Source organism: Acomys russatus, chromosome 30 (assembly GCF_903995435.1).
Source record: "Acomys russatus chromosome 30, mAcoRus1.1, whole genome shotgun sequence".
NCBI lineage: Eukaryota > Metazoa > Chordata > Mammalia > Rodentia > Muridae > Acomys > Acomys russatus.
In genome coordinates this window covers 14,351,573-14,376,008 of record NC_067166.1, presented here as the reverse complement: position 1 = coordinate 14,376,008, position 24,436 = coordinate 14,351,573, and the positions used below count along the sequence as shown (strand labels likewise).

General features: G+C 43.2%; 1 protein-coding gene across 1 annotated transcript in view; it reads left to right on the top strand.

Moving 5' to 3' along the window:
* Cmya5 (cardiomyopathy associated 5) overlaps positions 1-24,436 on the top strand; it is a 92,641-nt gene that overhangs the window by 48,760 nt on the left and 19,445 nt on the right. Inside the window, exons 4-10 of the mRNA XM_051172268.1 lie at positions 233-328; positions 1,445-1,678; positions 3,316-3,338; positions 9,695-9,813; positions 15,124-15,273; positions 19,851-19,997; positions 21,459-21,606. Coding sequence (XP_051028225.1) covers positions 233-328; positions 1,445-1,678; positions 3,316-3,338; positions 9,695-9,813; positions 15,124-15,273; positions 19,851-19,997; positions 21,459-21,606 — 917 coding nt within the window. The remainder of the gene's footprint in view (positions 1-232; positions 329-1,444; positions 1,679-3,315; positions 3,339-9,694; positions 9,814-15,123; positions 15,274-19,850; positions 19,998-21,458; positions 21,607-24,436) is intronic.

Genomic DNA, 24,436 nt, shown 5'->3' with positions numbered 1-24,436 from the left:
AAGGTGGTTTGCCAGGAGCTGCTTCCCCAGGCCCACAGAACGCAACTATTTGTCATACACAACTGTGGCCAATCCATTTAGGCGAAGTAGCAAAAATACTCCAAATTTGATTTGTTAGTGAATACGTCATAGTAAATCTCAACAAATATATTAGAGAAACCGGAACTCGCTGATTGAAATGTTTTCCCCTGATGTTATACAGTTAAAAAAAAAATTTAATTCTTCCCTTCAGGTTCAATTAGGAGAATTTCTTGACACCCTGCAAGAAAAATCCTTGAGGATTGAGGCTTTTGTTAGCGAGATTGAATCCTTTTTTAATACCATTGAGGTAAGGTAATATACTTCTTTCTACTCTATCCTGCTTTATTCATTTTGTAAACTATGTAGAACTGAATTGGTATTGGTATACGTGTTGTAGTGTGTATGTGGTATGTGTGTGTATAGTGCATAGTGTTTGTGTGTGTGTGTGTTGTGTGTGGTATAGCGTGTGTGTGTGGGTGTAATATGTAGTGTGTATGTATGTGTGTGTGACATATATGTAAGGATTCTCCCCTCACTGTGAGCCATGAACCCACTTTCTGTCTAAGGATAAAGGATTTTCCCTAAAGACACTCATTTCTTGGAGCCCTGGCACACTAAGGCAGATGCTCTTTGAAGGTTAACCCTCATGACAAGTTACTAAGAGGTGTTAATGATTCTGCTCTACTTTGCTGCCTCTCACTGGTTTGGCCTCCTGAAACACTCTATCTCACTGACTTGAATCTTTTCTTTGGGGCTAATGGATGCCTCAGGGCACATCTGAACACACACACACACACACACACACACACAGAGGCTGTTAGTCCCAGCCACTGTGAAGACTGTAGATAGGAATGTTCTACCCTTATCCAGAGGTGGCCCAGATACCGGCAGCTGCCAACCACAAGTGGCAGAGGGCTCCAGGCCACCGCAGAAAACCACTGTCCAATCTCTTTGCTCCCATTGTAGAACAGTGAGCACCTGCTTTACTGTCCCCTTCCTCAGTCACTCTAGTGAGGATGGCCAACCACTAGGGGCATCCAAATGGACAGTAAGGTTCCTTCCACTGTGGTAAAGCTGCTCCTCCCAGGAGATCATTGCTATGGAGAGGTGAAAATCACACAAGCCCTTTCCACAGCCTGATTGCCAGCACCCTCCCCGGATGTACCTTTCTTTCTTTTTGTAATTTTAATATTTCTGTATCTTCTTGATGATACTCTTACAATCATCCCATTGCAAAGCTAATTACAGCAAAGTAGATATATAAGCTGGAAACTTAGGCCATGTCCTTAATGTTTGATTTTTTTTTTTTAAACTGGGAGGGACGTCAGAGGCCAGGTCTTCCAAGGGGGGAAAAAAAAGATGCAGGGAAAATGGAGGCATTGCTTCTTTATTCACTAAAAAGTGCTTTTCTTCCACCCTCTAGGAAAACTGTAGCAAAAACGAGAAACGACTGGAAGCACAGAATGAGGAAATGATGAAGAAGGTTCTGGCACAGTATGATGAGAAAGCCCAGAGCTTCGAGGAAGTGAAGAAGAAGAAGATGGAGTTCCTGCATGACCAAATGGTCCACTTTCTACAGAGCATGGACAGGGCCAAGGATACCCTGGAGACCATCGTGAGAGAAGCCGAGGAGCTTGACGAGACAGTTTTTCTGGCCGTAAGTACCACTGGAAGCAGGCTGGATACCTGGTGCCAATGCTGGCACAAGTCTACTTTAAGAACTGTTCCTCAGTTTGTTTATAAACTGGGTACAGAGTCACAAGCCTATAATCACAGCACTTGGGAAGCCAGGGCAGCAAGGTCACAGGTACAAGGCCAGTCTGTTCTATATTGCAAGACTCTGTCTCAAAAACAAAGCAAGCCAGCAACAACTTCACAGAAAACCCAGAGAGATCTGACTTTCAGTATGGAATTTACACAATGCTGGCATTTCAAAATTCTTTGGGTATCCATCATGCCTATATGGTAGAAAAGGCCCAACAAATCCTAATAGTCCAATTCTGATGATCCCTGAGAGATCCATGGAAGGAGGCGTCTTAGTATCACGTTTCAGGAGACTGATCACCTTCTAAAATCGATGGGCTTCCTCACAACCCTATTCATGCCACGCCTTCCCTCTGAGGACCAGCCTCCCATTGTCTAGCATTCTCATGCTGGTCCCTGGGCCTCTCCTGTGCACTCTCTCATCTGAGGTGACCTCTCATCTGAACCATTCCATCTGACCTCACCAAGTGACTGACAGTAACATTTTGCTTTCCTTTGTGATGTGTAAGGGACAAGTGATTGTCCTCAAAGAGAACAGGGACATTACTAGTGATAAGATTCCTTAATTCAAACAAGGGACTTGTGGAGAGTGGGGGTCTCTTGGATGCACTTTAGTTGGCTCCTCATAAACCCCTTGAATGTTCCACAAGATACTGGCTCTCTGCGAACTCATGGTTAGCCATGAGTAATACAGGTGTTTGCCCAGAGGGCAGAGACAAGACTAATTGTCAAATGGAAATTCTGAGAGAGGACAACCCCCCACCCCTACCCCACCCCCCACCCCCCATGAAGTTGGAAGAGGCAACTAGGCATTAGAAAGCTCATGATTGGCCTCTGGGGACACCTCTGGCCAAGACAAATTTAGGTCAAGTGAATATGGCCATCCTTAAAGGAGAATTTAAAATTATTATGTGGTTTTATGTTTAATTAAAGCAAAGCTTTAATATTTTTAAATTAGGACCCTCTTATGAAAGATAACAACAACAGGGCACTTTGTATTTCACAGTAGCCTTTGTTTGATGAGAAAATTTCTTTCTGTCAAGAAGAAAAGATTAGGAGAGGGGAAATATTTGTTTCTGCTTTTGGTGGTGATATTTATCCATTCTAGAAAAAGTGGGGAACATAGGAAGGAGAGAGACAATACCCATCAAAGATACCTGCTGATGTCATTACATGCAAAGCCCGTACTGAACACATTGGTCATTTTCTGTCTTGCTTCACAGAATTCTAAGTCATTTATTAGTAAAGAGAAGGAGAACACACCAGCCCACTAGCAGCGTTGTCACATCAAATAGAGCGAGGCAAACCGCAAGCAAAGGTCCCTTCCTTCTCCACACCCAGCTCTCATCCTCTCTGAGCACCAATTTCCCTGCCTCCAACCTAAAGTCCCCAAACACAAATGGCCTCAGAGATGCCTAGGGGTAAAGATTGTTTAACTATTAGATCTTAATGCTCCTGGTTGCTTTTACTTTCTGTTGTTGATTAGTCTCTCTCTGTCTCTCTCTCTCTTCCCCCCTCCCCCAACCCAAGTCGTTTGAGGAAATCAATGAAAGGTATATGCAACTTGGCGCACTGTAGCAGGGCTGAGGAGAGCATGGCAGGGTGCTTTAGGGGATGGGCTGCCAATTAAAAACCCATCAAGGGAGCTGCGGCTGCATTTTTCACTCAGACATAGTGCTTTTAAAAGTTAAACGACAGCTTCAGAAGAAAATCGCATGTGCTTTTGGTTAAATAACAATTATCATAGTGTGGAGTGTTAACTGTTTTCCTGGGATATAGCCTGTACTTTTTGTCTAATCTCAACCATCTTTCATGCTACTGAGCATAAAAAAAAATGATAAGTCACAAGACTTATTGGTTAAATATGAGTATTTGACGCAATTGTTCATTGCGGCCTGTGGACAATTTTAGGCCTAGGTCACCCTGACAGCATATCCATCCTAAGGCAGTTCTGTACTCACCAATCTATGAATCTTACCCTATCAATTGTGTTTTGTGTTGACGATGCTCTTAACACTTCTGAGAGGCAAGGCATCAACAAGATTAGAAAGTGCTGTCTATAAAAACCCCAGATGTCAGATTTCTGTTCGTCTTCTGTACCATCTGCTATCCGGCATTCAAACACTCATCTGACCCCTTTCCTTTTACTCCACAGCAAGAACCGAGCTCTTTCCTGCTGGTTGATGCCAAGATTTTTATCATGTTAGTGGAACAGTAAATGTTCATTTCCAAGCTATAAGTATTGTCATGGGTTTACTCCTACTGACATTCAATGGCAGAGAGTAAACACCTGAGACTTAAATCTGAAATATTTATCTGGGATGTATATATGAAAAAAGGAGTTTGAACAGGAAACCTGATCTTTTTTTCCAGATAACTGAAATTGCGGGAACGCATCTTAATTTCTTCTAATATAGCACCAATATACTTTATAAAATCTATTTACATTAGTGTTGGCACTAATCACCCAGAGTTTTATAACAGTGACTGTACTGTGAATAGTTACTTGAGAGTTAAAAACCCACTGATGTTAAGGTGGGGGATGGGGGGTGAGGGAGTGGCACATGCCTTAAATCCCAGCACTCAGGAGGCAGAGGCAGGTGGATCTCTGAGTTCATGGCCTGCCTGGTCTTGAGTGAGTTCCAGGATAGCCAGAGCTACACTGAGAAACCCTGTCTCAAAAAACAAACACAAAATTTAGCAAAAACATCAAAACAAAACAAAACCCACTGATACTGATGATGTCTGATTCTTATGTCCTAACATTGGGGCTTCTCTGGTTTGAAGTGTGGTCTGAGCATCTTCAAAGCTTCATGGGCAATGGGCAGGCAAGGATGAGAACTGCTTGTTGAGAGCAGTTGGTGCCAGGCCCAGTGCTTTCCAAAACTGACTATACCTGAGTCAACTGGATAATATATATGCCCCAGACCCTGGAGCCCACACCCACTACCTGGGGATTTGAACGTGAGATGAGGCTCTTTACCAGTTCTCATGGATGAGTTTGAGAAGCTCATACTCAAACAGTAACCCATACATGTTTTAATTTAAAGATCAGTAATGTAATTATTGATTTTTAAGTTAAAAATATGTGGATTTATAGTGCCATTCCACATACACTGGGCCATATAGATGCATTCCATCCATATGTGTAAGATATTGATTAGGAAGAAAATTTGGTGGGTGAAAATTTATAAATGCTCTTACTGTAAAAGTGCTGAAGGATGGTTTTATTTTTCTAAACACTCGATTACCACTAATATGAATTGACAGCCTTTGCATACTAAACACCATTTCTTTGATTTTATGCTTTAACTTGGTAATTTACATGTCATCTTAATTAATTTCTTTTTCACTCTCAGTTGACAATGAATTAATCTTTACTACTGCTGCACATCATTTCAAGGGAATACACTTGGGATAAACAGTATTTCTTTTTATTATATTTTATTATATAAAACAATTTAAACATATTATGATCGTATTCTTTCCCTCCCCCAAGTCCTTCCAGATCCTCTCCCCATCGCTGCCCACCCAATTTTAAGTTCTTTTTCAAACAAACAAAAACCCAACACAACAACAACACCTCAACCAAGAAAACAAAATAAAACAATTTTGGTGTAGCCAGTGTCACTCCACTGGAAAAAACTGATGTTTCTTCTCCCAGCAGGTATAATGACAGTTCAGTTGTTAACCTTTACTCTAGTGGCCATTTTTTCATTCATTCATTTGTTCTTTTTTTTTTTTTCTTTCTTTATTTATTAATCACTTTACAACCTGATCCTCACCCCTCCCTCCTCTCCTTCCAGACCCACCCCACACCCCTTCCTCTCATTCCCCCCCCTTCCTTCTCACAGAGAAGGGGAGGCCCCCAAGGGGTACCAGTCCACCCTGAAATCTCAAGTAGCAGGACGAAGCATACCCTCTCCCACTGGGAGTGACAAGGCGGCCCAGCTAGGGGAAAGGGACCCAGTAGCAGGCAACAGAGTCAGAGACAGCCTCTACTATTGTTAAGGGACCCACATGATGACTAACTGCACATCTGCTACATACATTTACAGGGGAGGGGGAGAGGGGAGTCTAGGTTCAGTCAATGAATGATCTTTGGTTGGGTGGCTCAGTCTCTGTGAGCCCCCATGGGCCCAGGTTAGTTGGCTTTATAGGTCTTCTTGTGGTGTCCTTGACCCCTCAGGCTCCCTCAGTCCTTCTGCCCACTCTTCCACAAGACTCCCGAGCTTGGCCTACTGTTTGCCTGTGGGTCTCTGCATCTGTTTCTATCAGCTGCTGGACAAAGCCTCTCAGAGGACAGTTAGGCCAGGCTCCTGTCTGCAAGCATAGCAGAGTATCATCAATAGTGACAGCGGTCAGCAACCCTGCATGGGGTGCGTCTCAAGCTGATTTGCCATTTTCTTAATCTCTAGTCCATGTTTATCCTTACACTTCTTGTAGACAAGACACATTTTGGGTTGAAAGTTTTAAGTGTGGGTTTGTGTCCCCCTCCTTCCACTGGGAGTCCCACCTGGCTATAGGAGGTGCTGACTTTATGCTCCTTCACACTAGGAGGAGAGGGAGGGAAGGGAAGGTTTGGGAGAGAGAATAGAAATTGGGTGGGGCATCTCTGGGACAGGGGAGGCTTTGGGAGTCTATAGGGTGACTGAGACTCCATTCATTCATTTTTAAAAAATAGAACAAAATAAAATATAATAAAACAAAGTATCACATCAAATTTGGACAAGACAAACCAACAGAAGGAAAATAGCCCAAGAGTAAGCATAAGAATCAGAGACCCACTTGTTCACACACTCAGGGATCCCATAAAACCCCTGAACTGGAAACCCTAATACATGCACTGAGGACCCGGTACTGACCTGTGCAAGCCATGTGCATGCTGTTTCAGTGTCTGTGAGTTCATATGAGCTTTTGCTGAGTTGATTTAGAGTGCTTTGTTTTCTTGGTGTCATATGACCACTACATTTTTGTTTGTTGTTGTTGTTGTTGTTGGGTTTTGTTTGTTTTAATCTTTCTGTTTTTAGACAAACATTACTTGGTTTTACCCGAGGTCCCTGGGTATCTTATCTGTGGTTCTTGATCACCCAAGCATGTTGGGTATGGGTTCCATCTCATGGAGTGTACCTTAAGGCAAATAAGATATTGATTGTTTCTACCATAAGCTTTGTGCACCATTGCCCTAGCATATCTTGCAGTTTGGACATCATTGTAGATCAGAGGAGTTGTGGCTAGGTTGGTGTTTTTATGTCTCTCTTTTGGTAGCTTGCAGAGTGCACTCCTGTACCAAAGACACTACAATACAGGGGTGGAGGCTCTCTGTAGACACCAGCTTGACATCTCCATATTCAGTGACATGTATAGGTGTTGGAATAACCAACATTTTTATGTGGTAAGATAAAGGACAACAGAACTCTGGGATTTGGTGAAGAAATGTGAGCAACTAAACAAAGCTCTATAAACAGGAAAACACACACACACACACACACACACACACACACACACACACACACACTTTTTAAATCCTCAAGACTGTTTCTACTTTCTTTCTATAGGAAGTGCTGTCTACTTTATTTTCTCCTGTTTGTTTCTTTCCTGCATTTTCTTCCTTGCTTCATGTTATATCTCTGAAGACAGTGCTTGTATATTAAGTGATTTTTTTCCCTCAGCACTAAAATGCTTAAATTAAGGAGTGCTGTCAAGCATATTTAGACCCAACATTTGCATATCATGAACAACACATCTTTGCCTTAAAAACGCTGTTCTGTTAAGGGGAATGCGTTCTTCTCTGTGCTTTGTTTTTTTGTATTATAATAATAAACAAGAGAGTCTCAAACATTGTAGAACTGACTTGTAAAAGGATAGCAACTTGCTGTTAAAATTGAATGGGTGAGCCGAGCGCAGTGGCACACGCCTTTAATCCCAGCAGTCGAGAGGCAGAGACAGGCGGATCGCTGTGAGTTCGAGGCCAGCCTGGTCTACAAAGCGAGTCCAGGACAGCCAAGGCTACACAGAGAAACCTTGTCTCGAAAAAAAAAAAATTGAATGGATGGATGTACAAAAGAAAACTCAGACATTTTACTGTGGCATCTACAGGCAGCTTTTGTAGAAGTAGTCAGTGAAATGTATTGAAAGGATTAGTATGTATATCGGCTGCATTTTTATTTTTATGTATGGGTGTTTTACCCATGTGTATGTGTGTGCATCACATGCACGCCTGATGCCTGAGGAGAACAGAAGAAGACTCTGGATCCCCTGGAACTGCAGTTATGGGCGTGGGTGCTGGGAATTGAACCTGGGTCCTTTGCAAGAGCAACAAGTGCTCTTCACTGCTAAACCATCTCTCCAACCCTGATCACTACTCAAAAAGTAGTAATTCCTCATCTATTCTTTCCACAGTCTGTACCCCAAAGCCTTAATGTAGGCTTTTAACCTTCCCCTATCGATATCAGAGTTGGGTCCTCGCAGCCCACCCCACTTCCTAGCTTGTCTGCTGGCTCTGAATGTCTCTTTCTCACTAGCCAGGATTGTCTGTATTTCCCTTACACCAACAATTCTGTGACTCCCCTTATCTTCAAAGATAAAATAGAACATTTCAGTGCGTGTGAGAGGCTTCGAGTCACAAAACGCCTTTTCCTCTCCTATCTGTCTCTGTTTCCCAGCTCCCATGGTGTGCTCTGCCGGTAGTGAGCCATGCTCCTTTTTCTCTCTGGCCTGTGCTCATGTCGTTTTCCCACCTGTAATATCTTAGCTCTGTTGCCTCAGAGGTTCTTGTTCATCCTCACAGAAGCTTTCCGCCCTCAAATCAAATGGTGGTGAATTCTATCATGTTTAATGACAGTAAGCACAGAAAGGACTCTATTTCATGATCTTTCCCCCTTTTGGTGACACCAGATTTCCTACTCCTGAGATCCTGATTTCTATTCAAGTCAAGATCTATTTAGTAAATGCCTCGAGTCAGAACACTGCAATACAATAACGAATAAGACGGTATTTTCCTGTATGCAAATTGTATTTTGGTGAAGTTGACAGTTCAAGAACTAACGAGGCCACAATGGATACCAGGAAATTAACCAACGTGGAAAGAGGCTGCAGTAAGGTTGGAGGAGGCAGGCCTTGCCTGGTTAGCAGCCTCTTTCCACGGTGCTCACATTAGAACAGGATGCTGAGCTAAGTGCTAAGTGAAGGAAGGACCCGTGCCAGTGTGAGGTGGGGGGAGGGAGGAAGAAGTCCAGCATCCAGCGCAAAGGCCTTTTACTGGAAAAGCAGTAGTCTAGAGAAGGAAGCCGGTGTGGTGCCTCAAAGTTGACTTTCTCCCTAGAAGAGCATTTCAGGATGATGTGTAAGAGCTAAAAGGAAACCCAGGCCCACTCGGAGACCCCTCGTGCTGAAGTGAAGCCATTTTGTGAACCCGCATTCTGTTGTTTCTCTTCAGAGCTTTCTGTTTTTTTTGTTTTTTGTTTTTTTTTCTGTTCTTTATATGGACACACATTTCTGTCTTACCTGGATCCACTAGCTCAAGGTCGGTGGGAGTGGGTTTCCTCCTTAAGAAGGGCTTGGGTTTAACAGAGCCAGTTCCTTTGGGAGCTAAGGCCTGTCTTCTAGAAATGGCTGGCATTGCTCCCAGCCTGGCACATGTTTTTTAGTGGACTATTTTTTAGAAGATTAGCATTGAGGGTTGAGGATAGTAAGGTATCCCCTATAGCATGGACTTCTAGGACTACCAGGTGTCTAACAGTAAATGGATTTTAGATGTGTATTTTGCGATGCTTTTGGATACCCGAGGTTGGTGGGACCTTGCCTCTTACAAACCAGTTACTCCCACCAGCTTCATGCTGAAGAGGAAGGCCCGCCTTTGTTCTGTACTCATGCCTGCCCGACTCAGGAGAGTTCTGTTCTTTGCCAGGCTGCTTTCTGCAATGGAGAGCACAGCTTCCTTAGAGAACATGCCCGCTGCCTTCTCGCTTTTCGAACATTACGATGACAGCTCGGCGCGAAGTGACCAGATGTTGAAACAAGTGGCTGGTGAGCATTTTAATATATTATTTACCTCGACAAAACTTGGCAGCTCTGCCTGCCTGTTTTGCTAAGTTCCTTTAGCTGGGTGAAGATGGGTGTGGGCTGTGAAGGCTTAAAGCTAGACTCTGAAATAAGGCAGGAGGCGTAGCCCATTTCTGTGATGCAGCACTTCCCTCTTTGAAGCTCTGTGACTCGGCTGGGGCCGAAACAGGAGAGATGAAGTGAATGTACCGAAAAGGTACATTCTTCTTCCTTCATTCTATTTTTTTAAAAACTAGAATGTCTTTCCATCTGTGTAAGACAATTACTTCACAGCAGTAGCCTGGCATAAAGGTAAAAAGAAATAAAGTATTTTCACACGCGGTGAATGAATTTTACCTTATAAGTAGTTTTCCCCTCTTCAATTCAGTTCCATTTTCTTCTTCTTTATTTATTCTCCCCTCCCCCACCCCACCCCAACCAAACAGATTAGCTTAGAGAACTCACAGCTCAGCATCATGGCCTGTAGCCAAGAGCCTCCCACTCAGCTGTCAGAGCATCCTGCCAGCTTTTCAAATTATTTTTTAATGTTCTATTTTAGCAAACAAGGCGATGCAACATTTAAATGCTCAGAGCTGTCGTTTTTCCTGCTTACTGGGCTCTGCTTACCACACAGGGTGCTCACATGTCCTCGTGAAGAGGTGCCCTTGTCATCCAAGCTCACCTCTAAAACAGCATTCAACAGAAACCTCCCCTCCCCGAAAACACTACCCCTCAGGGAGACACCCAAACCCCAACACCTTTAATAAAGTAGACAATTTAGTCATTTATTCTAATGACTTTTCTTTAGAGCTGTCCCATATTGAAAGGTATTGTCTTCTGTCTTTTGGAGGCATTAAACTGCCGCAGCAGCCACAAACTAAGACTCTGTTGAGCAGAGCAGCCATCTGTCTTTAAGGCTTTGTTATACGCAGCTGCCTGTTTACAAGAATAGACTTTTGAGTGTCCGATGCTCAGTGGGAGGGCTTCTTACATATGATAGAGCCCACAGAATTACACTGTCACAGACTGTTCGCCATCACCCCAGGAAATGTGTGGAAAGCATCTCCAGGGAGAGACTCCTGTGAACGGACTCCTATGAATGTGTCTGCTTTGCAGAATATGTAGCCCAGGGCCTATATACTATATATTTTGTCCTGTGACCAATAAAACCACTCAGATAAGGCTCTCAAGGATCCAGTTCCTGTTGACTTATTGCCTTTTATTCAGTATCCACAGAGGCCAGGCCCTGGTGAAACACATAGAGCCAGTCATCTCATCTCCCACATCAACCCCAGAAGGAAGGTTTAGTCATGATCCCCATTGACAGAGAGAGAGAGAGAGAGAGAGAGAGAGAGAGAGAGAGAGAGAGAGAGAGAGAGAGAGAGAGAGAGAGAGAGAACCACACAGCTAGTGAGAGAGAGAACCACACAGCTAGTGAGAGAGAGAACCACACAGCTAGTTGGGGATACGGAGGTGTCTGGCTTCAGAGTCAGCGTTGTATCTTATCCACTACCATACCCACCCCTCCACCCCCCGCCCACCAGCAAGGAAATAGGAGAGAAATGAGAAATGCCAATTAAGTGATAGCCAGGCCTCTTTGACTGTGGATCTTAAATCTGTTTTTAACTGTGGTAAGATACATATATAATTTATCACATAAGGGGCTGGAGAGATGGCTCAGCAATTAAGAGTGTTTACTGCTCTTGCAGAGGACCCAAGTTCAGTTCTCAGCACCTATAGAAGGTAGCTCACAACTGCCTAAAACTCCAGCGTCAGGGAATCTGATGCCCTCTCCTGGATTCCACGGGCACCAGCACTGGTACATACATACATGTGCGCACATAGACGCACACATGTAGACCCATAATTAAAAGAAATTAAATCTCAAAAAAGATAATTTGCCATATTGCTCACTTTTATTTTACTTTATTTTATTTAGTTATTTATTATGAGACAGAGTCTCATTGCGAAGCCCTGGCTGGCCTGTCACTTAAGGAAATTAGCCTGCCTCTACCTACCTACTGCTGGGATTAAAGCTGTGTGCCACAACACCTGGCATGCTACCCATCTTTAATTGTACACATTGTAGCATAAAGTAGGCTCACAGTCTTGGCAACTATTACCACCATACACCCCCCAAGTTTCATCTTGCAACACTGAATCTCTCTGTCCATTGAACACTGACGCCCTCTTCCTCCAGACCCCAGAAATTGCCACTCCTCTTCCCCCCCCCCCCCCCCACCTCCCCACCCCCGCCCTCTGAGTTCAAAGACTGTGATACCCTAAAGAAGTAAAATCAGATAGTATCTTTCTGTAACTGGCTTACTCCACTCAGCATGTTTTCCTCCATGTTTGCTCATGTTTATAACACATGTCACAGGTTTTGTTTTTTAACACTTACTACATGCCTATGCCATGGGTTTTATTCACCATCCATCCATTATCTATCCATCCACTCATTATCCATCCATTTATCCGCCCACCATCCATTATCCATCCATCAATTTATCCACCTACCACCCATCCACCCATTCACTTATCCATCCACTCACCCATTATCCATCCATTTATCCACCCACCATCCATCTATTCATATATTCATCCATTTATTCATCATCCATCCATCCATCATCCATGGATGGACACTTGGGATGTTTCCACCTCTTGGCTTTTGTAATTGATGCTGCTTTCTTTGAGACTTGTGTTTGGTTTGGAGAATGTGTATCACTATATAACCCAAGTTGGTGTCAGGCATACCGTCTTTTTGCTTTAGCTTCCTGGGTGCTGGAGTTGTAGATGCATGCCCACTGTGACTGTATCTTCTGTGGAATTTTTGAAAGCCAGGTTGAGTGGAATCTATATCTGGCCCCAGGCAATAAAAATCCAAGTTGATTAGTGTTTAGCTCCCTGAGTGTGAAGTCGCTCTATGGCCACATTTTGCCTGTCAGTGGGGTTCCATAGAGTGCTTCCTCTACCTACACCTGAGCTCCTGGAAGCCACAAGATTCCATTTGTTTTTTGTTTTTTGTTTTTTTTTTGACATCACACTTATTTAAGTTGTTGGAAGTTTAAGCAGAGTTACTATCACGTAAAATCTGGGACCCAGAGTTCTGCCAATTATGAATTATAAACGTAGCCATGAGTTTTGTGTCTATAGGATGTTCTTAATCTTCTTTGAAGCATCTTCAAGAGCAAGCATTATTTCTTATTGGAAGAAAAGGATATTTTAATTCAAATTCTTTGGATGGAAGGAGCATATGAAGAAACAAAATTACTTCTAGCCTCTATGCTTTGCTTGATTCCCTGAAATGACTCTACTTTGAAGTTAGGTGATGGGTGAGGGGTTGGCAATCAGTTTTTAAGTCTGTTAAGTTGTGCCAGAGAGAAAGGATATATAGAAAGATGTTGCCATTTTTGCAATGTTAGCTCCAGACCCATGTATAACTTAGAGTGGGAAGATCATCTACATTGTTCATGCTCCAAAGAGCTCTCCATGCTGCTTCAAAGAAGACTAATAATAGTTGAAGCATTTTGTTTGGCTCTTCCAACTGGGTAATGTGAAAACTGGCTGGATCGCCTCACCCTGGATGGATACCTTTAGAGCAGCGTTCTCAAACTGTGGGTCGCAATCTCTTCATGGGGGTCACATATCAGATATTTACGCTGCAATTCATAACAGTGGCAAAGTTACAGTTATGAAGTAAGAATGGAATAATTTTATGGTTGGGGGTCACCAGAACATGAGGAGCTGTATTGAAGAGTCACAGCATTAGGAAGGTTGAGAACCACAGCTTTAGAATGTATCTCTGATTCACTGGTGGAAGATACAACTGTCAGTCTTTGCAGAAAGACCAAGAAAGGCAGGTATGCACCTTCCCATGAGCCCTATCTCTGTGGCCTCTATGACCTATCAGGTATTAGGTCTCCAGCTCAGCCTGCATTGCCAGGAGTCCTTGCTATCTTCTCCATTGTCTGTGTTCTTGCTGAGGCTGTCCTGCCATCCAGATGCTGCCTCCAGCCAGGTACATTTATCAAACACTTAATTATTTTGCTTCATGTAACCCTAGGATATAATGGTAGTAGTCGTTCATTTTTTTTAAATGGGGGAAACTGAGGCTAATATAATGCAGATATCTGTTGTGGGGGCAGGTCTTGGATTTAGAAGTCAGCCCCTGTTCTGAAGCCTACAAATTTGACCATTCTTCTGTGCCTCAGCTTTTATAACTGCATTATTTCTCTACCTCTTTATCTCTATTGAGTCATTTCAATTTGCCTTTTTATTCCATTTTTCAAATCGATTTATTTTCCTTTTCATTTTGACTTTATTGTTGAACTGACCTTTGTTTTCTTTTCCCCGGGTGCCAGCTTATAAATTTGTCCTACATTATTCTTATAAGCTTATCTCTCAGGAAATTGTTGGCTGGGGAAGACATACACACAGGATTAAAAGTATGACATATTTTCAATTATTAGGATAACCTTTTTCTTTGATATATAAAATATGTTCAGTGATCTTTGTAATAAACTCAGAAAGATAATTGCAAAGAGGTTGGTGTATGCAACATCATTAATGTTCAACATGATCATAAGTTTCAAAATTCTCCAGTAAAACGCTTGAGAATATTGTTGTCTTTAAAAACTCAGAATCACAGAATTATACCAGGGATCTACAGTTTACAGGGCATTCCATCAAGAGGTTACTTCTACCCCTGTCAATTTTCACATTTAACTTTAAAAAGTGTAGGGACATCATGTTAGAAAGAGGAGATGGATTGTACCTTTAAGACTTCTAGTTTAATATTTAATCCAAGTCTCCTTCACCTTGAAAACAATGTCTGAAAAGGGCTCGCCACTTTTTATTGTTATAAACTACATCCGTGTAGAACAGAGTAGCATTTCTTATCTACAGAAGCACCGTCAAGGGGATCTTAAGAAGTAAAACCACGTTACTGGATAATCCATTAGTCAACATAAGTTTGTTTCTCTAGGTATAAGACTATGGGCTAGTGTTAAGTAGTGATCCCAGTTGGGCGCCACTTTTGTTCATCTCTGTTTGGGTTGCTTATGCTTTTACAGAAATGCCTGGGAGTCCCTCTGGAGGGATACCCGCTCTGTTCCAACAGTGGCCATACCTAAGAAATGGAGAAGGACTATATGTTGGAAACAGGGAACCCTCCTGCTTTTCATCCCATAGGTTTCTGTACAGTTGGTATTTTAACATGTTAAACATGTTCAAATGAAACAATCAATTCAGTAAAAATGGCACTAGTCACAGTGAACTGTGCTTCTGTCCCAGTCCCACAGCCTCCCAGACTAGAACCCCAGGAACCAAATTCTGCAACCAGCACAACAATTGCAGTGTACTGGAGTGTGAGCAAGGATGATGTTGTGGATGCATTCCAGGTGTACTGTATAGAGGAGCTTCAAGATGACCAAGAAGTAAATGGTAAGATTGCTGTATGTCTACAGATGCTAGCATATGTTTCTGCATCTTAATGTAAAGTGCCTACACATGTTATGCTTCAACAAAGCATTTCTAGCCACTTATAAAACAAGAATGATGATGAGCAGTGGTGGGCAGATGCCTTTAGTTCCAGCACTCAGGAGGCAGAGGCAGGCAGATCTTTGTGAGTCCAAGGCCAGCCTGGTCTACAGAGCTAGTTCTAGGACAGCCAAGGCTACACAGAGAAACCCTATCTCAAAAAACCAAAAAATAAAAAACCAAAACCAAACCAAACCCAGAAATGATAACCTCAATACAAAATTATCAGAAAATAAGAGTTTAGAAATTGGCATCAGGAAAAAGCACATAAATATTATCATAACAGTCAATGTGAATATTAAAATTGAGATTCAGATTCAAGTTAGACTTTATGCTCTTGAAATGACAGGAACAAATAAGTGATGCTCATTTTCATGAAGGAAGTACTTTCCAAAGTTCCAGAGAGACCAGAGTTTAGCTAGTGCTGAAATCTGAAATACAGTGTGGTATGTCTTGCTCTGTAGAGGTGATATGAGCTGTACACAGGCCAGTATCCTTCACAGTAAGTTTAATGCACATGCAGTGTTGGGTGTCAGGTTTGCAGATTCAGAGAGTCTCCACTGAGAGATGGAATCCGTTGTCCATGTAAATGCATGGGAATTTATTGAGCCGACGCAAAGGGGGTCTGTCAATGTTTTTCGAGTTGGAGACCCTGAGAAGCAGGGGTACGGGCTTTTTATAGCCTTTATAGAAGCAGAACTTAGCAGAGAAACTTGATTGGTTTAGTTGGGGAGGGGTGAGTACATTTCTGGGGTAGTGGAAAATTTTAAACACAACTGGCTGTCCTTGGGTCAATCTGGACTCTTTATTATCTTTAAACACAAACTGGCTGTTAGCTGTCCTTGGGACAAGCTGGACTTTCCAAGCAGAGGAGATTTACAAACTTTGGCTTTAATGGGGATCCTTAAGGGAGCACTGGGAAGGCCAGCTTCTACATTTTCCCAGACATTGGCCTTAATGGGGGTCCTTAAGGAGGGGGTGCTGGTTCCCTTCAGAAGCCTGAAAGGATAATTCATTGTTCACAATCCTCAAGGCATGGGTCTAGGTATGGGAGTCACCCAGTGGCCCAGAGTAATGGGAGGAGAGAAGTGAACCTGGCGTGGTGAGCAGACGGCCGGCCCCACAAGCTGAGCTTTTGTGACAACCTCTCTGCTCAGAACTTCTGATAAGACCTAGGAGCTGTGCAGCTTGAGATTGTATTTCCTGATGAATCAGTGCGGGGAGTGTTGGCACTCTGTGTTGCTTGTTGGAGATAGACCCACAGGCCTGGGAAGTTAGATGAACATGGGGCAGCATCAGCATCCCATTACAAAACTCAGGAGCCCAGTTTATAGCGAGGAAAGAAGTGTAGAATATGTCACTGTTACTAAGGCTTAAAAATAATTTTTCCCCTTAAAGCATCTCACATATCCCAAACTATCCTGGAATTCACTCTGTAGCTGAAGATGCCCTTGAGTTTGTGATCTTCCTACCCTTACCCATAAAGTGCTAGGATTATAGGTGTGCACCACACACCTGGTTAACATGGTGACAGGGATCAAACCCATGGCTCATCTGTGATAGGCAAGCATCCTACCAACTGAACTACAAAACCTAAATAATTTTAAACATAAAGTGAAAATTAATTTGGAAAAAAATTTTATGATGACAACTGTGGGCACAGCATAAAGTTGGTTAAATCCATCTCTAAAGACAAAAAAGACCTGTTACCATGTACCTGTGACCATGTGTTATGTGACAGATGTTTTCTGGAGAGATAACACACACACACATGTCTACCTGCCCCATACAGGGAGCTCATGATAGATCAAATTACAGATAACACCGATGCTTAACTTGGGGAACCAATGAGTTTTTATTTGGGTTACTTAGAGGAATATAAGGGGTTACTCACTGGAGCAGAAGTGACTCAAAGGCAGCTGTGTCACCAAAACCCAGCCCACCATGGGAGGCAGCTCACCAAAGCTGCAAACTTGGTGCACATGACACAGCCTGCAGGCAGCTCAATAGCTTATAGAGTGGCCTTTCCTGATGGCTCAGTTGGTCTGAGCCTCTTCAGGCAATTCAGCTGGTCTCTGCTTCTTCGAGGTGTCTGGGCTTATGTCAGAGTCACCTATGCAGCTTGTGTTTTCTAAGAACGACTCAGCAATCTTTACTCTTTAATCTTGGGGGAGGAGGGAAGAAACTAGTCAACCTGGTCAGTTTCAGGGACTTCCTGGTGCCATTTGAGTTGTTTACTATCTATTTATTGTCAAGAGTTTCCCTGCCGGATGGAGTGTTTTAATATGGAGGAAATTACTTCACCACACCACACATTGGGGTGTTACAGATCACTTACAATCGCAAAAACTGATGCAGGCTTAAATAATTCCCCCCGGGTCACGTTAACTTTATTCATGACTAGATCAGGGGTCAAAGAGATCGTTCACTAATAGACAAACCCTTTTATCTTTGTCTCTTTATTTGGTTATACACATCTCACCTCCTTTCATAGCAAGCTGTATTGTAAGAGTCCATGTCTGGACTCGCTTTGTAGACCAGGCTGGCCTCAAAGTCACAACGATCTGCCTGCCTCTGCCTCCTGAGTGCTGGGATTAAAGGCATGCGCCACCACACCTGGCTCAAGACCTTTCCTAAATTGTAGTTATAACCTGGAGTACTTGTCCACTGTGCTCATCCCACTCCATCTCTAGCTGAAAGACTTCTGGGCGTGTGCCTCGTTGTTTCAATGACTTGAGGTGTACTGGTGCAGCTTGCTATCTGAGGACCTACCCTGTGATACCCAGCACGTAGTATGATCTCCAGGAATATGTGTCATGTGATTGCTAAAAGGAGTGTCTGCAGGAAAAACTCTGGGAAAGCTGACAGTTGTTGGTTTCTGGGCTATAGGGGAAATATTCTCCAGTGTGTTAGTGTTTGTGATGGTCTTTAAACTATTGTCCCAAACGAGAACTCACTGAAAAAAAGAGGCGACCAAAGGGTCCTGCATTTCTTTTGGGAAACAATCTGGGTCTTCAACTAGTGGTGTTTTGAGATGGCAAGACTCAGGGCAACACAGAAGGATAACTAAAATTATCATATGCTAATTCTAAGGAGATAATTTTTTTTTTTTTTTTAAGGAACAGAGCATTTCAGTAAAAAATAATCAGATTGGTCTAAAGTGTAAGGTGTCACTGGGTGTGGTAGGTAGCTTGTACCTGTAACCCCAGCACTCCAGAAGTGGAGGCAGAAGAGTGCTGCATCCCATCCCAGTCTGGGCTGCAGAGTGAGACCCTGTATCAAAAGCTCCAAAGCCCAAACAAATAAAAAGCCAAAGGGGCAGGCATTCACAATAGATTTGAACAATATTTACTATAAAATATTTAAAGTAAAATCATTTAAGAAAAGGAAAAATGGAAAAAATGTCTTGATTGAACCAAATTCAACTTTTTATAATAGTTTATTATTCTACTAAATGTAAACACTTCTCTATATAAGTATATAGTTAAAAGGATTCTTAAATGTGGGGTGTGGAGGAAGCCCTGAGTGAACACGTGTGTGTTGTTGACATAAGCACAGCCATATTGAGGACGCCAATGCCTCAGGCCCATGGAAGGGCAAAGCCTTCCCCAGGTCAGGCTCAGAAGGACAGCAAAGCTTTCCTGTGGCCCAAGTATGAGTGTTTAGGAATTATTGACCTGTGTACATAGACTCTATCAACCCCAGCCTTTTCCTCCCTGATGTTTACAGCCTGGGACTGCTCCCATGTAAAAACCAACCAAGATTAGCTAAACCTGCCCCCTTGTTCATCTGTGTTCTATAAACCCACCTCCTTGACTCAGACATATAAAATAAACAAACATACTAAGTGCCCATTTGCTGCTGCTGGTGGTGCATATGGCCTACCCAATCCCAGCTGTTTTATACATGTGGCAGTATGTCAGTCATTTCTCTATTCCTGTCACCCCAGTTAAGTTAATCCCTGAAGCTGTGTCGTGTGGCACTGAAATTTCAGAGACACTGTCAGCATCTGAAACCTGGACAGTCATAGAGGGTAGGAAATTGTTTACTAGTCTGTAAGATGCTCTACAAAGTCTTAAGGAAAAGCACACACCTGTCCTTTCTGGTGCTGGATGCCTGTGGAAAGCTGGCACTGGTTCTTGAGGATTTTCTTGAGACCATATTACTGAAATTTAAGGTCAAACAAATGTTGTACAAATTTGATATTTGCTTTTGAAATCAGTTACTTTAATTGTGGATTATGAGTCTCAGAAATGTTTTAACAGGCCACTACTTTGTGATAAGTATTCCCTGGTAATCTTATGTCATTCTAAGTGTCAGTTTTAAAGGCCCTATTGCTTTCTTGTATATCGCTAAAGAAATAATATTTGTAAAGTTATCAGTTCGAGCCCTCTATAAAAATTATAGACTACTTTTTCTAATAACTGATTTTTAGTTTACTTTATAAGACACATTTGAGTTCACAATTGTGCCTATCCTAGAGCTGGTGGAAGAATACAGACTGACAGTGAAGGAAAGTTACTGCATTTTTGAAGACTTAGAGCCTGATCGATGTTATCAAGTGTGGGTGATGGCTGTCAACTTCACCGGATGTAGCCTGCCCAGCGAAAGAGCAATTTTTAGAACAGGTAAGCAGATGCTAAGACGTTATTATGAGGTAACAGTCAGCTCTTCACACACTCTTGAGAGCAACCAATGTGTGTTTAGGAAGCACTAGCTATGTATTGGGTGTTGGGCAAAATGCTGGGTACAAAAAAGACTGAGCTGGGGTTCAGGATAGAGCTCAGCGCTGAGCGCTGATCTAGCAGCATGGAGCCCTAGGGTCATTCCTCGAGTACAACAACAGCCATAAGACTGGGCTATTTGCACAGACAGGGGAAGAGCAGGCTCAAGAATGGCTTCCTGGTGCTGTTAACTGCACAGAATGCTAGCTGGGCGTGGTGGCGCGCGCCTTTAATCCCAACACTCGGGAGGCAGAGGCAGGTGGATTGCTGTGCGGTCGAGGTCAGCCTGCTCTACAAAGCAAGTCCAGGACAGCCAACGCTAACACAGAGATACCCTGTCTTGAAAAACAAACAAACAAACAAACAAAACCCCAAAAAAACAAACTGCACAGAATGCTTTAAGTCAGCAGTTCTCAACCTGTGGGTGGCGACCCCTTTCGGAGTCAAATAACCTCGCAGGGGTCACATATCATATATTTATACTATGATTCATAACAGTGGCAAAATTACAGTTATGGATGAGCAAAGAAAATAATTTTATGGTTGAGGGGAGTCACTGTAACACTGTATTAAACAGTCCCAGTGCTAAGAAGGTTGAAAGCCACTGCCTTAGATGAGCAGGGGACATAATGCATCCCTGGAGTAGATTCCTCCTGAAGAGAACATGAGCAGACATGAAGTACACACTGAGGTGTGGGGCACTATAAGATCTTTGTTTTTCCATAATCTGGAAAATAAGGAAAGACCAAGGGTTAGCATGTAGAGCTTATAATTGCAAGCTAAGACTAGAGTTCCTTGTATTGATGTGGAGGGACTCAGAGTGCTTTAGGCCATGGTGAAGTCTTTTCAGAAGATACAGCAGCATCCGAGGCTGTCTGGTTTTTAAGATAACTGTGGTGACTCATGCATATACTCCTGGCATTTGGGAGGTGGATACATACGTAGCAAGTTCCAGGCCAACCTGGGCTATATAAGACCCTGTTGCAATAACTTAAAACATAGTAACAGACAATCCTTTCACCCAAATCTTTACTGACCACCTACTGGGGACTTTTGGGTAAAAGGAGAAAGGAAAGAATGTTTTCATTTGTTTACGTAGTAGCTAGCTAATGAAAACAGGGTGGGTCTAATAGAAAGCAACTGTTAGGGACTCTTAGGGGATGGGAGAGGAGACGCTGACAATACATATTGCAGAGGAGGGAGAGAGACTTTTAACTATATGTAGGTTTGTTTGTTCATTTGTTTGTTTATCCTTTTTGAGTTTTTAGCATGGGATGATTTTTTTGATACAAAAATAAAAAGTAAACCCAGTATTCTCCCATGTGTTGGCACTACTCTGTGCCTGACTTGTTTCTCTCCCTTCAGCACCGTCCACTCCTGTCATTCATGCAGAAGACTGTACCGTGTGTTGGAATACGGCCACTGTCAGGTGGCGGCCTGCTAACCCCGAGGCCACAGAGACCTACACTCTGGAGTACTGCAGACAACACTCTCCTGAGGGCGAGGGCCTGAGGTAAGGCTCTCTCCACAGTGAGACTGCCTGGAGCCCAGGAACTGTGCTCCAGGCCCCAGGCTATCTGAGCTTCTGCTCACACAGCAAGAAAAGCATCCTTGAGTCCTGCTGAGCCAATTAAGCTGTTGACTTGATTTGCAGCGCCATCACTGTTCACCAGTGAGCTCCACGTTTACAATGAAGCACATGCTACAGTGCAGAATAATAACGCCCTTGTAAGAAAATGTATGTGAATTTTAATAAGATAGAACATTCTTTGAGGTACATTTAACTTGAATCATTAGTCAGGATTTATGCACATTTTGTGCCGTTTTTACTAGCTCTATCAGAATAGGCGCCACCTAATTCAGGAAACTAATAGTGAGCTTATGTACAATGCAAATCAGAATGTCCCCACCATATATTAGCAACACAAAGGAGCTAATTACACATAGATTATCACAGGGACAGACCTGCCTCTCCAAGAACATGAAGAATATAGGGATGCTTCTAGTATAGAAGAAATGTGAGGCTCTCTCAATCAAATGAAGTTAAATTTGTCAAGAAAGGACCACACATCCTCTAGGCCGTTAGTAAATACCAGCCCATCTGTGAGGTGGCATTTCCATACCCTCTCAAGTCCTGGCTACAGAAAGCACCTTTACATTCCATGATGAATATTCAGTAACTAATTACTAGTTACTAACTGATATTTGCATTTTGATAAAAGATATTTTCGGGTTTTCCATTTTAGCCACATTTACTGTGATAAACTATTTTGGCAGGAAGTTAGGAGTAACGGTACAAAATTAAGCAACCTTTAATAAAGTGCATTTGAGCTCTTGATTAGCACCATGATTAAGCAGCTGTTTATTGAGTTGTGATACAAAGTTTCATAGGACTGAACAATAATTATAGATTCTTTCAGGTTGAAGGCAGGCGTTGCTACATAATGGTCCGAAAGCACATTGGGGTTGGGTAGGTGAGGAGGGGTGGGATGTGGGCTCCTCGACGGAACTGAAAATGTAGTAAATATGCAAGCAGCATAGGAACAAGTCTGCTTATGTTCCGACTGCCGGAAGGCTAGCTTCAGGAATCATTATAATATTAAATATTACATTTCTCATGTTGTTTGGTTGGTTGCCATATAAAGCCACTAACTTGTTTCAGTCTGAGAGCTCAGACAAGCATGTCATGGTCTCAGTAAGCTTACAGGAGGGTCTGGGAGGGCACTGCCCTGAGAGTCGGAGCCGGATTAGAGTCTTAGCTTTCCCTTGACTCTGCTACCCTTGTACAGTGCTTGTACTTTTCTTCTAGCTCAGCAGGCTTTTGTTTGCCAGTCCCTGATAGGGACCAGTGCCATGCAGGCTAGAGACCTGGCCTGCTACCTTTGGGGCAGGATCACATGAAATCAGGGACAGGAAAGAGGGTTGTTGTTGTAATGTGCCACCCAAATGCAAGGCTTTAAGAAGGAAGCCTTCCTTTGGCACTTGTGTTGGCAAGTTCCCGGAAAAGGTCCCCAGGAGTCAGCCAACATCTGAGAGGCGAATTCTGGCCAGTGCAGAGAGGAAGAGGCTGGAGTAGTGGGGTTGGCACTGGCCTGGATGCTTGAGGTATGTTGTTTCGGTTAGCCCTTACATGGATTTGAAAAGCTCCTCAGCTAGCAAGTGGCCATCAGAATTCAATCACTATGAGGATGCTATTCCAGGAATCCTCATGTCCTAAGGTGGTCTCTCCCGCCTGTTTGCAGCGCTCTCCAGTGACTCATCTGTTGTGCCATTCATCCCCCGCTGGCATCTACATAAATCATTTCCCCACAGTTGGATGCTTCAGCCGGCAAAACTCTGACAAACCCTCGAGACCCAGTAGCCCTCTCATCTAGGGAATTGCACTGCCATCTCCTCAGGGTAGTTATAGGGAGACGGGGCTGGGAAGAGAGGAAATGAGGCCCATAGAGGGCTGTCACTGTGCCACAAGTTGTGTTTGCTCTTACTGAGCTCTCTCAGTGATCCTGTGAGGTAGGTAATGATTTCCATTAAATCAGAACCACAAAGCTTACCCAAGTTGGCACTCTATTAAATCATGCACTGTGGGTTTGGGGTTAGAATTCAAACCGAGGTCTGTTTTATCCATCCCATTAGTTTTCAGACTCTTGTCATTACAGACACCAGCTCTCAGAGCCATCAGCCTGGCAAACTGGGAGTTACTATGTATCCTTAGTTTTCCTTGGTCACAGGAGAAACAGATAGGAAGAGATAATGTACCACCATTCAGATCTCCTCTGCTTGATCTTTTTCTTTTGCCTGGTTGTCATGGGGCCCTTAAAACTAAAATGGGGGCCTGTTAGCTGCCAATAATGATTCCATACAAATCGTCCTGTCGAACCCTAAGAGACCAGCAGCAGTTCCATTTTTAGAGAGATGACAATAGTCATCTGCCAATTTTGCCAAAGCCAATGTAGAATTTATTGAGGCATAAAGCTAGCCATTGTTTTTGTTTGTTTGTTTGTTTTTTGTTTTTTGTGTTTTCTGTCTAAGGCTTTGCCAATGCGTTTCATTCTGTTGCAAGTAACTATCTAAGGGCCTGGATAAACAGAAGTTTACGGTAGTGTTAGAGCTGTGTGGAGAGCCTTTGCCACAGGGTGGATCTAGTCCAGTGGGTTTAAAAATGGGGGGGGTGTGCTGGGGGGACAGGAGGAGGAGGGATGGGGGGGGGGGCGGGAGTTCCACACGCTGAGCGCCACGGAGAGTCTGGAGAGGTGTTGGAGATGGGGCTGATTGCCACTTAGGTACTCCAAGGCCTTGGGTGGCAGGAAGTGCAACGTCTAGCCCACAGCTCAGACCTGCCTTTC